This window comes from Hemitrygon akajei, chromosome 6, assembly GCF_048418815.1.
Source record: "Hemitrygon akajei chromosome 6, sHemAka1.3, whole genome shotgun sequence".
NCBI classification, from domain to species: domain Eukaryota; kingdom Metazoa; phylum Chordata; class Chondrichthyes; order Myliobatiformes; family Dasyatidae; genus Hemitrygon; species Hemitrygon akajei.
This window is the reverse complement of record NC_133129.1, coordinates 127,753,877-127,767,354: the sequence shown is the minus strand read 5'-3', so window position 1 is coordinate 127,767,354 and position 13,478 is coordinate 127,753,877. Positions and strand designations below refer to the sequence as shown.

General features: G+C 40.3%; 1 protein-coding gene across 2 annotated transcripts in view; it reads right to left on the bottom strand.

The window, feature by feature from the left end:
* Nucleotides 1-13,478, bottom strand: part of trpm5 (transient receptor potential cation channel, subfamily M, member 5) — a 108,533-nt gene that overhangs the window by 21,245 nt on the left and 73,810 nt on the right. For both annotated transcript variants that reach the window (XM_073049211.1, XM_073049210.1), the window contains 5 exons: nucleotides 11,537-11,789; nucleotides 9,058-9,176; nucleotides 7,422-7,554; nucleotides 4,405-4,579; nucleotides 2,532-2,703 (listed from right to left, as the gene is read on the bottom strand). In XM_073049211.1, the coding sequence (XP_072905312.1) occupies nucleotides 2,532-2,703; nucleotides 4,405-4,579; nucleotides 7,422-7,554; nucleotides 9,058-9,176; nucleotides 11,537-11,789 (852 nt within the window). The remainder of the gene's footprint in view (nucleotides 1-2,531; nucleotides 2,704-4,404; nucleotides 4,580-7,421; nucleotides 7,555-9,057; nucleotides 9,177-11,536; nucleotides 11,790-13,478) is intronic.

The window sequence follows — 13,478 nt, the reverse complement described above, 5'->3', positions numbered from 1 at the left end:
TGTGTGCAGGACACAATCTCATTTGCATGGGGCAACCAAGCAAATGCATCTTTTCAGATGCACACTTACCACACATTAGCAGATATGTGGCTGTTCATTTGCTTGAGTGGGTGTAGATGGGGTAATTTCCTGGCCCACAGGTTCCCAATTATTGATGAAGAAACCTCGATAGGAATCAGTTCTTCACCATCAAACTGGAGATTTCACAAGTTTTATCCAAAAGGATCAACTGGGCCTAAATGTCTATCTTCTGTCTCTACTGAATCTTCCATTTAGTTATGTATGTGCAAACACTATCAAACATCCAAGATAATTTTAATTGTTTTTTTTTAAAAGATTCCAAAAATCAAATGTGTGCTGTGATAAAAACAGGAACTGCTGAAATCACTCAGCAGATTAAGCACTTCCGATGAAGGGCCACCAACCTTTAACTGTTTCCACTCTCGACAGATGTTGCCTGACTCACACTTCATTTCCAGTATTTGTTGTTTATATCTTAGAAGCTTTGAATTTCAGTTCAAGTGTGCCTCATTTGAGTACTTGACATCGGTTTGCAAATTCACTGGTAATGTTAATTCTAAGTCTTAGATCATCAGTTTGCTGAAACCGGTTTTCCAGTAACAAAACCATTAAGGATGTTTAAGCCTTAAAATGTTCTTGAGTGTATCAGAGTTAACAGTGGAATTGCCTTCCTTAACTTCCTCCCAGTTTACAGATGTACTAGTTAGTCTCAGTGTTTCAGAACCCAAACTCTCATTCTTTCTCATGGGACCAGGGAAGATCATCCTAGTAATTGGCATGCTAGGTGAAGGTGATAGAAGAAAGTGATGATTGACTGTTTTCTTCTATTAATTCAGTAGCCAATTTGTAATAGCTCCAACTAACCATTTGGTAAAAACCCATCTAATTCACTAATGTGCATCAGCATAGGATATCTTATTCAGTCTGGCCTATATGTGACTGCAGACCTACTCCATATAGTTGACTTCTAAAATGATCTCTGAAAAGACCTAGTTAGCCACTTAATTGTCGGCAACATCTTCTCAAAGACAGCTAGGGATTGGCAGTGACTTTGCCACTAACACTCAGATCCTGAAAAAATGGATAAAATTCTATGTTCCAAACAAGAGAAAATCTGCAGATATTGGAAATCTGAGCAACACACACAAAATGCTGGAGGAATTCAGCAGGCCAGGCAGCATCTATGGAAAAAAGTACAGTCTATGTTGAACCTCTTTCACCTTAATCATTTTGTACCACTGAAAGTGTATTTGTATGAAAAGAACATTCATAAAGAGAAATCTTGACTTTACATATTTTTGGACGAATTACTCTGATTTGCATCAGCTGCATAATTCTCTTTACACAGGAAGGAAATCTTTTTTCTTTGCAGCTTGAAAATCTGAATGAATAGAGAATTCCAAAAATCATTTTTCAAAGCTACAAGTTTCTGTGTTTTGTTAGTAGATTGTCATTTGTTGAAGCACAGAACCTGGAATCTGATTCCAGATGAATAAAGTATTAATATCAAACAGACCTGTTTCAAATCAATTATAATGCACTGTGTTTAAAGAGCAAACACGAGGAAATCTGCAGATGCTGGAAATTCAAACAACAACACACACAAAATGCTAGTGGAACACAGCAGGTCAGGCAGCATCTATAGGGAGAAGCGCTGTCGACGTTTCCGAAACGTCGACAGCGCTTCTCCCTATAGATGCTGCCTGGCCTGCTGTGTTCCACCAGCATTTTGTGTGTGTTGTTGTTATAATGCACTGTGTTTTGTGTTGTTCAACAAGAACTCAGATGTCCCCATTGGCTTTTCAGCATCAGTAGTAGAAGATTAAACAGTATAAAGCGTAACCACTAACATTTCAATGACACAAAATGTTTAGGCTACACATGCAAAATGCTGGAGGAACTCAGCAGGTCAGGCAGCATCTGTGGAAATGAATAAATAGTTGACATTTTAGGCTGAGACCCTTCATCATCTCTGCCCAAAACTTCGACTGTTTATTTCACTTTATAAATGTTGCCTGATCTGCTGAGTTTCTCTGGCATTTTGTACGTGTTGATAAAGCTTTCTAGTGTCTGCAGAATTTCTTGTGTCAAATGTTTAGCCTAATGGTTTTGCTCTGAAGCTTTATATGCCAGGATCTGTGCACCTATCATATTACATTACTGGAAGGAGTTGGATCACCAGCAGCATTGAGCTTGAAGACAAAGTGCACACTGCTGAATAAGATACTAAATTGAGAAGGTAAGATTTGGTTGAATAAAAAATAGGTGGTTTTAAATGAACAACGTTAATCTGTTGGGTAACCTTTCACTATTTTTGGGAAAGATTAAAATGCCATTGGAACCTGCTGGTGTTTACTTCGTGACTTCAAAAGCCAGCGTGCATTTACAGTAGTGCATTATCATTTCACTGTGATAGGTGTTAATCTACAGAGATGTGCACCAAATCATCCAAAGCTACAGAACCAGAACAGGAGGAGATCTCAAAATCCCTGAAGCAGATGTTATGCTACCTGAACATCGCGATCAGCAGATTCAACAGCAATACATTTGTGACCAGCAGGAAGATGACCAGAAGCATGATGACTAGCCAATTTGCATAGCGATTAATGCAGTGGGGCAAGTTAGCTCCCATAGTTATGTTGCCTTCGTTGTCAAAGCATGATCGATTAACCATCCGAATTTCTAAAATTACAAAGAACACATTCTTAGTGCTGACGCCCGAAACAGAAAATGAAGTTGATTAAAAGAGAGGCACCTTAAATTTGATGCTGACATAGATAATTGAAAATCTTTTCAAAGTTCAACGTAAATTTATTATTATTATTAAAGTACATATATGTCACCATATAAAACTGAGATTAATTTTCTTGTGAGGTTATTCAATAAAGAAAGGGTGTACTTTAACTACATAGGTTAGAAAATGAAACCTGGTGGTTTGAAAATTTGTTGATTCATGAAACCATTTGTGTGTGCCTAAAAAACCTAAACTGCAGTTGTCAACTTTCTACCCTTGATCTAAGTTGTCTGTTTCTGTAATGTGTTGACCAACTGAGCCAGATGGAAGTCAAGCATTAGTATAAAATTAGAATGAGCAGGACCCACAAGCAGCACGGTCCTTCTATTCAGCAGACAACCTCCACAAAACATTGACAATTCCTTTCCTCTCACCCTCAACACTCTCCTCACCCCCCACACACACATGCCCATCGAGCTGCTGAGTACCTCCAGCAGATTGTTTGTTGCTCCAGATTTATGCATCTGCAGTCTTTTGTGTCTCCTTAGAACTAATTCTGTTGCTGATAAAGGAGACTAACCCAATCTGAGACTATGCTGAGCTGTGCATGATAGCTCCTGCAGGTTGATCATTACTTATTTATTGAGTCTAACACTGATGGAGCCGCATTGCCATACATCAGCTTCTGACCAGTCTAATCACTTCCTCAGCCTCCCAGATTTTCCACTCCTTCCCTCATTCCCTATCATCACGCTCCCTCCCAGCCAAAGGGGCACTGTCCGCAACCTAGATCTCTCTGAAGAACTTCCACCAATCTGTGACCCACAACCTTTTGTCCCACCTCCAGTAGCAGGCTGGTTGGCCATTTTTTCCAACATTCATTAACATCAAGGCTGATCTTTTACCCACTTGTCACTTCCCTGCACTAATTTCACATCCCACAATCTCCTTAAAATCCACAAATCTATCTGTAATGATCCTTTAAACCCTCCTGGAGAGAGAATGCCAAAGTTCAAAATCGATTTTCCTGAATTTTAAAACAATGATCCCTTGTTCTAGACATGCCAATCAGGAAACATTATCCATTTCTGTATCCTAGAAAACCCTGAAGAATCTTATACTTTTCAATTTATATTTCCAAACTCAATAGAATAAAGGTCCAGCCTGCTTAATCTCAGGACAATTCCTCTCATCCATGAGTCAATCTATCTAATCTTTGATATTCTCCCTATGTGGCAAGTATAACCTTAACATGCATTGCGTGTGCAGGACTCAGCTATGGGATACAATACCTTGAGTGCCATATATGCAATAGAGAATGCTACAGTGGGACCTACCTACAAAATGTGCACATGGCTGGCTTAATACACTTTCAGGTCAGGATCAATTTCTAGACCAGCACTTTCAGTTGTAAGAATCATTTCTGCTACTCAGCATACACTTTATGCCTTAATCCCAATTCAGAAAAGATTCTTTATGACCAGTCTTGCCTTCAACATCTGGGGTTATTTCTGAGAAAGAGTGATCCAGCCAGTCTTCTTCCCTTGCCACTCCACCAATAGTATTTTGTGCCCAATTCTGTTCTGAAAGATACTACTAAGTTCACTTAGGCTTTGTTAGCTGAAGCAAGTAGAATTCAAACCACATACCATCTATTTCGTCCAGTGGGATCTGGCCAAATATCTGAAGGTAAGGTCTGTAGAGAACGTTCCTAAAGATCCAGTCCACCCGGGTCTCGTTGGGGTGTAGCAGTGCTTGAGTGGCCACCCCATAGGCAACAAGCCAAACGCTCAGGAAAAAGAGGAAGAAGAAGACATCTTTCATCTGATGGTAGAGATGGAGAAAGGGAGTCAGACATCAATTGCCCCTACTCAAACCACAACACCATAAACATCCAGCAAGTAAACAATGTAAACTTTGTGAAGTAGGAAGACACTATGGACATTGTCATTTACCTACAGGCTTATATAGGCCTGTCTAAATCTCTCAGATATAGAAGACAGTATTCATTCACAGTCATTGCTGAATTCACTAAGCTCAGCAAAGATTACAAGCACATGATACAGAGCACACTGCCCCTGACTGATGAGTGGGGGGAAATAAACAAATCGTGTTCCAGCTGCAGGCCGCAAGGCAGTGATTAATATGGAAGGTGCATCTCAAACTTCAAAGTAAATTTATTATCAAAGTACATGTATGTCACCATATACCACCGTGAGATTCACTTTCCTGTGGGGGTAGGACAACAGTAACTATAACAGATTCAATGAAAGATCAACCAGAGTGCAGATGACAACAAACTGAACAAATGCAAATATAAACAAATAATGAAAACATGAGATAATGAGATAAGGAGTCCTTTGAAGTGAAATGATTGGTTGCGGGAACATTTCAATAATAGGAAAAGTGAGTGTAGTTATCCCCTTTTATTCAAGAGCCTGATGGTTGAGGGGTAGAAACCTGAAGATGATTGTGCACCGCTGTGATGAGTAAAAGTTGAATTGGCTGTCAGTAAGGACAGTCACACACACTGGGGCGAAGAACTGGTGAAAGCACTGATAAGAAGAACAGTCCTTAGTGATGTTACAAAGAGCATCCAGTTCTTAAAAAAGGGACAAATCCATTCTGGCCAATTACCATCCATCAGTCTATTCTCAATAATCTGAAGTGATGGAGGTGCTGTCATTGTTGCTGCCAATGCTGAGTCTTATTTCTATTAGGTCCGGATAGCCTGAGCCTTCACCCCAGCCCTGGTCTAACATAGACAAGAGATGAGTTCCATAGGTGAGGAGTCACCTGTTGGAGCCACAGGTCTTAATGACAAGGCAATGAAAATTTTTAGCCTTTTTTTTCTTGAATTGTTAAGAGGAGTTGTGGTTCCTTTTATATATTAGCTTAATATTATACTATATATGATTTTGACAGTGTACACTCCTTTTTTGTTTGTACTTTTATTGGAATATGTATTTGATATAACTTCTCTGATTTGTATTTGTCTTTATATATTTTTTTTTAAATCAATAAAAAAAGATTAAAAATGAATGACAAGGCAGCAATGCTGTGTGAGACATTCATAAGTCCCTCATAAAACTAATGTCAATGGCACTCACAGAAGCCATCCAGCAGAATCTTTACTTTGCACAAAGGAGAATGTTTGTAGTTGTTGGCCTGTAATCATTTCAGCAGCAGGTTGCAACAATAAGGGTTGCTCAGGGAACCGTCCTTGGCCCAACCAGCTTCAGCTGTTCTACTGATGACCTTCCCTCTATCATTAAAGGCAGGAGCAAGATTGGTCATTGAATAAAGCAGTGTGTTAAGTTCCATTTGGAACTTTTCCAAAAACAAAGTAGTCTTTACTCTCATGCACGATACTATTAAGGCAATGACTAAAGAGTAACAGGAACTAAGAGCAGGGCAGGGGATGAATTCATCGCACCTTCCGATTCCATGAAGTCATCCACTATCAGTACTCTCAGTAAACTCACAAATATTCTCCACTTGTCCAGAATAATACTATGTGCTACACGTGCCTTCTGCTGTGTGTGACTGTTGGTGCTGTGTTTTGCACCTTGGCCTCAGAAGAATGTTGTTTCACTGGGCTCTATTCATGGGTTTGGACGATAAAACTTCAGCTTGAAGATGGTACTCAATACATCACCGCGATAATTCAAGACAAAGCATCCCAACCGTGGGCATTCCTTCCATCACTTTAAATGTTCACTGTCAGTATTCCACGGACATAGTGTGTACAATCTGCAGTTCACCAGGGTTTCTGTGCAAACATCTTGCCACTCAGAACCTCTCTCAAGTGGAGGGGGCAACACAGCTGATGCATGGGACTGCCACCCCACCCCGATCATATAATACTTGATACCCTGTGAATGACTGTAGTGATTCAAGAAGGCAGCTCAACACCATCTTATCAATGGCAGTTAGGAATGAGCCTTGCCCATTATGTACTCATCTTGTGAATGAGATTTCAAAAATGACGTTGTTATAAAGTTACAGGCAAGTATCATCACCTCCAGAAGAGGATTGGTCCAATACATCAGCTAATGATTGCCTCCACTTGCATTTACATCCATCTATTAGAGCTGTGAGAGGAAAACTCCATTTGCTTTTGCTAATTTCACCTCCTCAGTCAGGGCAAATATAGACCCTGACTGGACTGCAGCTTCTAGGTACACTGATCAGAGTCCAAGATAGTTGATGCATATCCACCGCTGATGCAATAGTTAGCAACACCTGGCAGGTCTTGCTATCCTTGGGTTCCACGTAAAGGAAACTTAAACCATGAAAGTTCGGCAAAACTTCACATTCTCACCATTTGTTTTACACTTTCTATTCCCCTTAAGGAACTGAGTTCAACGGTTGGGTATGTTTCTACACAAATGTGGCTGAGAAAGGAGTGCTGGGGTTCCATTGAACTTGAAGGCGATTGGGTGAGGCTAGCAACCAAGTCCTTTCATCAACAATTTACACACGTATTATCTCACAACATCATCTGATCATTGGATGAGGAACAAGCCGAGAACTCTCTTGGGCATTTTGCAGAAGTTATTCAATGCACTATTGTAGGAATTTAGTCTAATTATAGCATTATCTGACATATGCTGACATATGAACTCAGATTATAAATTATGTCATTGCTCACAAAGACACCTACCATTCGTTCCACAATAATGATCTTTGGCCCCAGCTGCTTATTAATGGCAAAGATGTGAATCAATCTGAGAGCAAACACCATAAAGTCCAGGCAAAGGGTTGTGCGGCCAGCATCATATGTGAAAGAGAGCATTCTGTAATGGAACGGAACACATTCCTCGTTAGAAGAGCACAGATACACAAAGATTCAGAGATCTACAGGACCAGGCAATGATGAGTCTGCATGGCCCACCATATAAGTGCATTTTAAGTTTGCTTGACCTCCGAGCTTTCCTGTACAGTTTTGCTGAAGTTCTGTATTGTTTGTTGAAAGTTGAGACTATAGGACAGTATACAACACAGTAATTTATGACTTCATGTCATCATAAGAAGAATTTAAACAAACATTCAATCTCAAATTAACTTCCATCCACTAGGAACCTGTTAATTAGAACAAATCATAGTTGTAAAAATAGTCAGCTCCATCATGGGTACTAGCCTCCACAGTATCCAAGATATTTTCAAGGAGCAGTACCTAAGAAAGGTGGCATTCATTATTAAGATCCTCCATCACCCAGGACATGCCCTCTTCTCATTGTCAGGAAGGAAGTATAGAAGTCTGAAGGCATATACTCAGTGATTCAGGAACACCTTCTACCCCTCTGCCATCTGATTTCTTAATGGGCTTTACCTTACTTTTTAAAAATTATTTCTGTTTTTGTACTATTTTTAATTTAACAATTTAACGTACACAATTATATACTTCCTGTAATTTATTTATTTTTCTATGCTTGTCATGTATTGTCGCTGTTAACAAATATCACAACATATGCTGGTGATATTAAACCTGATTCTGATTCATGGCATCATGGAAACTTGCAGAGAATCATTGACGTTACAGCACAAGCAGGCTAGTCAGATCAATATGTCCATCCTAGCTGTTAAATAACACCCATCTTTCATTCTACAGTCTTGTGGATTCCAGTCTCTACAGCCTCTGTGTCTGCAAGTATCTTACTGCTTTCAATGTGCAACAGTGATGTGTCTTGCTGCTCTGGCTTTAGTCACAGAGCTGACCATTATCCAAAGTATACTTTGAGACTCAACAGACATAAAGATGTCCATGGAGCTGCTACAAGAACCTGAACAGAAGGAGTTTGGAAAGAAGAACACAGCATGCGTTTTTCCTGCTGCATTCTGAATGGGAATAGGTGCCAAGGGATGCATAAGTAACTAAACTGGAGAACGAGGGAAGCCAAAGTGGACGATATGAACATCCTAAAGTTGGGCTGGACACTAGAGTAGAACACTAGGATTGAGAGCAAGAAAGAAACATGCTTATACAGAGTCTGGCCGATTCTGACTAATTTTGACCATTCATCAAACAGTTCCTATGGTAGGTTAATGCAGTTAAATGCAAGTTAATTATCTATAAGAAATCTTGAACCTCTTGCTGTAAGGGGGAGTCCTGAGGGAACCTAAACAGAGAGATTTTCAGTACAACAGAGGTCATCTAGTCCTTAACAATTGGTCCATTTTCCCATTTCTATTAAAACTGCTGCAGATCCTGATTTCCCTCTGGATTTCAGCAAGTGGTTTGGGATCATTATTGAAAAGAGTAAAGGGTATGAGGACACTTCAGGAACACCAGTACTGACCTGCACGTTACAGCCACTATGAACAATATCAGGGCCAGCATGTCACACTTATTCCAGGAATCCTCCACGTAGAGTTTAAATTTCTTCACTATGTTAGTGTTTCCTTCAGTGAAAAAACTCTGGGGAGGGGACAGAGAACAGTTAACTATAAGTAGTGGGATGCTGTTACCACATTGATTATATTTAAATTTTGTGCATTGTTAACTTAAAGTCCATTTACAGGACAGGTGGTGAGTACAAGATTTTACCTAGTACATCAATGAAAACAGCTTTGAAAACAGTAACAAATCATGGGAAAATTAATGAGTATGAATTGATTAAGGATTGCACAAAGAACATGTATAGTTGAGTGGTGCTGGAATGTCCCAATTTCCCCACTCTTGCCAAATAGCTCAATGGTGCTTTGAACTTTCATCCACCATTACAAACAAGCAGCTACCTCCATCTCATGGCCAGTCTAGGTATGGCAGCTGTTTTTTCTTGGGCTGGATGTGCTGTCTGACTGAATTCATTAGCATCATTTCTCCACATAAATAAAACAAACAACAATAGCACAGTGTGCAAATCAGCATGGATTTCATTTCCATTAATTCTTACGACACTGAATGAGGCTGTTCAGCCCATCAAGTCTATGACAGCTTACCGAACGATGCCATTTCTCCCCTAATTACTGTTGGAAACTATTCTTGCAATTCTGTATACTCTACCCTGATGACACCACTTACCTGAACACAAGCGAACTGCACAGTGGCTAGTAATGTAACAATCTGTATGTCCTGGTGATTTTGGGGGGAATTGGAGCACCCATAAGAAACCCATGATGTCACAGGAAGAACGTGCAAACTCCACACTGACAGCGCTGGAGGTCAGGATTGAACCTGCGTCACTGGAGATGTCAGGCAGCAGTTCTATTAACTGTGCCACCCCTGTGACCATTTACAGTGGAATTTATTCACTTTATATTAGTTATTTGGGAGTTTTAATATTGTCCATTATCACATATTAAAATTATATTGATTTCTATGATTCTTAGCTACTGCCTGATCTTTGGTCACATCTTGTTGACACCAGGAATGCGAATGAGGTGGTAGGGTAGTTTCAAAGTACCCCAATTATGACGGGTTCCATTCCAGAGAACTGTTTGTAACCCACACAAAATGCTGGAGGAACTCAGCAAGTCAGGGGGCATCCATGGAGGGGAAAGAACAGTCAACATTTTGGGCTGAGACCCTTCACCAGGACTCTGCCCAAAACGTTGACTGTTTCTTCCCATCCATAGATGCTGCCTGACCTGTTCAGTACCTCCAGCAGTTTGCCTGTTGCTCGAGATTTCCAGCATGGGCAGAATCTCATGTTTATGTCCGTAACCCGAACAGTTTGTAAGTTGAAATCCAGCAACGGTGTGTGAGAGAGGATCAAAGAAACGGTTGTGATGGGAGTTTGGGAAAGCACAGGAAGAGCCTGGGTCTCTGATTCAGTGAGTGAGTCATCTGCTCAGTGGGTGGCTCGTCTCAGCTCGTGACTGTGGAGGCTCAGGGCAACTGTGAACAGAAATGCCCTGTTCCTGCCTGGCAGAAGATGCCTCCAGCAGCCAGCAAATTCATGTCTCACTAACGTTCAGTCATATGTACAGGATGTACATTAGTCAGGTGTTCGCGACTCAGGGAGAACCTTTATGACCCATTGATGATGTGCTAGGATGCTGGATGAGACAGTGTCTAAGCAGATTTGGTGACATTATAGAAATGAAGGAATTGGCACAGTCCACTCTGAAAGCTAAAGCTTCAGTTTACTAGGGATCAGTTTCCTTTGCTCTGAACACTTGGAGACTAATTGCCAACATGCATCTGATGAAAATTACAGCTTTTATTCCAAACAGAGATAACTTAGGGGCATTTCCACTTTAGGGTTTTTTTCTGTTAAAGGACATTAAATCTATGAACACTACTTCAGTACTCTTCTATTTGTATTTTTACACTATTTATTTAACTATTATACACACACACTTTTTTTTCTCTGCTATTATGTATTGCACTGTACTGCTGCTGTAAAGTTAACAAATTTCATAACATATGCTGGTGATATTGAACCTGATTTTGATTCTAAAGAATTGCCACACTTTTACTTACAGACATTTCTAAGATGAGAGATGTCTCTCACATCATCAGGTGGGCACATATGGGATCAGAGGTGAATTCCTACCCCACCCAGGCACCATCATGAGCCCTCAACTCCACAACTTAACAGCATCTCCTGCTCAAAATATGTTTTATTTTCAGAGAAAGCAGGAGTTTTGTTCTTGTTACAGGGTATCACTTCCAAAATTTCCCCTTTCTTATCAATATCAACAGCCCTACATACTACATCAAGTGATCTTCAGCCACGCCTCTTTTCCTTGTTCTGCTTCCACCCGTACCCATCTACAACCCCATCCCACAGACAGATGACAAAGCAATTAAAAGATATCTGCTTTCCTCACCTGCCTAAGCTCTTCCAGAGCCAAGGTGAAAACCCAAAAATAGAGTGTTATCTCTGCCATTGAGGGACCAACAGGTGGTGGGGGCTGGAAGTCTACCAGCAAAACATAGGCGAAAAGTGACAGGAATGCAAAATACAGCAGCACATTCCCCAAAAATACAGTTACAGGAGCACCCCAGAACTTCTTCCATCTTCGTATGATAAACTCCCACTGTTGGTTTCCTTGGCAAAGTCTTTTTCTGTTCTTTTCACTGCTGTCAAGTGACACAAGAACAAATTGTTACATTTTAAAAATGAGTGAAATGAACTAGGGCTAGTTTCAGCACTTAATTAGGGTTCCCAAGATATGTTTGGCTACAAGTGATCTTTTCATACCATCTGCAACAATGAATATCATAAAGCAAAACCATGATCTAAAAGACCCATTAACCTCCCTGACCTAGTCTTGTCATGTCACAGATACCCTCTTTGTCCTAATCATTCCTCCTGCCACCTTCTTTTCAACTTTTCTTCTCCCTTTCCCACTTCTGATGAAGGGTCCCCAACCCGAACTGTTAACACCGCTTCCCCAACCATTGACTAGCCACCTGACTTTTCCTGGTTTCCGGTTCTCTCTCAGGTTTCCAGCATCTGTAGTTTTCAGTTTTTTTAATTTATGCAACTTGGGAACAGCTTAAAGCTGAGAATTAAAGAGAGGGATCTCCAGTGCATTTGTGGTAAAATTATGGTGTAATTGGAATTGGAATGGCCGTAAGGAAATCTTAATATGTGTGTACTATAGTTCACTGCATTGCATTCCTGTGTGACAGATCTTATAATGATGTTAAGGATTGATCAAGAGAATTAAAAATATCGTCATCATACACTTAAATATGAACAAATAAAGATGGCTGCTTTGCCAGGTCAAATTTATAGTCACTTCCTGAGGAAGTCAACAGCACATGCACATTGTAGATATTATTGATTGTATGATTAGCTTACAGGTATAGAATGATACTGAGTTACACACATGAACATAGGAACAGAATTAAGACTTCTAGCCTATTAGAGTCTGTTCCACCATCCCACCATGGCTGATTTATTATCCCTCTCAACCCCATTCTCCTACCTTCTCCCTATAACCTTTGATATATTTAGTAATCAAGAACTTATCAATCTCCCTTTAAATATGACTAGGCCTCCACATATGTCTGCGACATTGAATTCCACAGACGAGGCTGTGCCCTCTGGTCCTAGATTCAACCACTATAGGAAGCATCCTCTAAAGTAGTATGTCCACTCTACCTAGACCTTTCAATATTCGATAGAGATCCCGCATTCATTCTTTGACACTTCAGTGAGTACAGGTCCAAAGCCATTTAACGGTCCTCCATTACCGCTTTAATTTCTGGAATCATAGATCTGTGAGTTCTATGCTTCTTCCTCTCTTTTCAAGAGGAGCCATCTATCTGCATTCTTAACCTGCAGCCACAGAACCTTGTGTGGACCCTCTCCAATGCCAGCACATTATTTAACATTTACTTTGAGCTAAGGGCCTCAAAACTGCTCACAATACCCCAAGTTCAGTCAACCAATGTGTTATAAAGCCTCAACATTATGTCCTTGCTTTTATACTCTAGTCCTCTCAAAATGAATGCTAACATCACATTTGCCTTCCTTAGCACCATTAAGGAGCCCTGCACGAGAATTCCCAAATCCTTTTGCAACTCCGATTTCTGAATTTGCTCCCCGTTTAGAAAATAGTCTTTATTATTATTCCTTCTACCAAAATGCATGACCATACAGTTTCATATGCTGTATTCCATCGGCCATTTATTTGCCCATCTTCCTAATTTGTCCAAGTCCTTATGCAGTCTCTTGCTTCCTCAAAACTGCCTGCCCCCCACCCCCCCCATGTATCTTTGTATCAACCACAGACTTGGCCACAAAACCAACAATTCTAT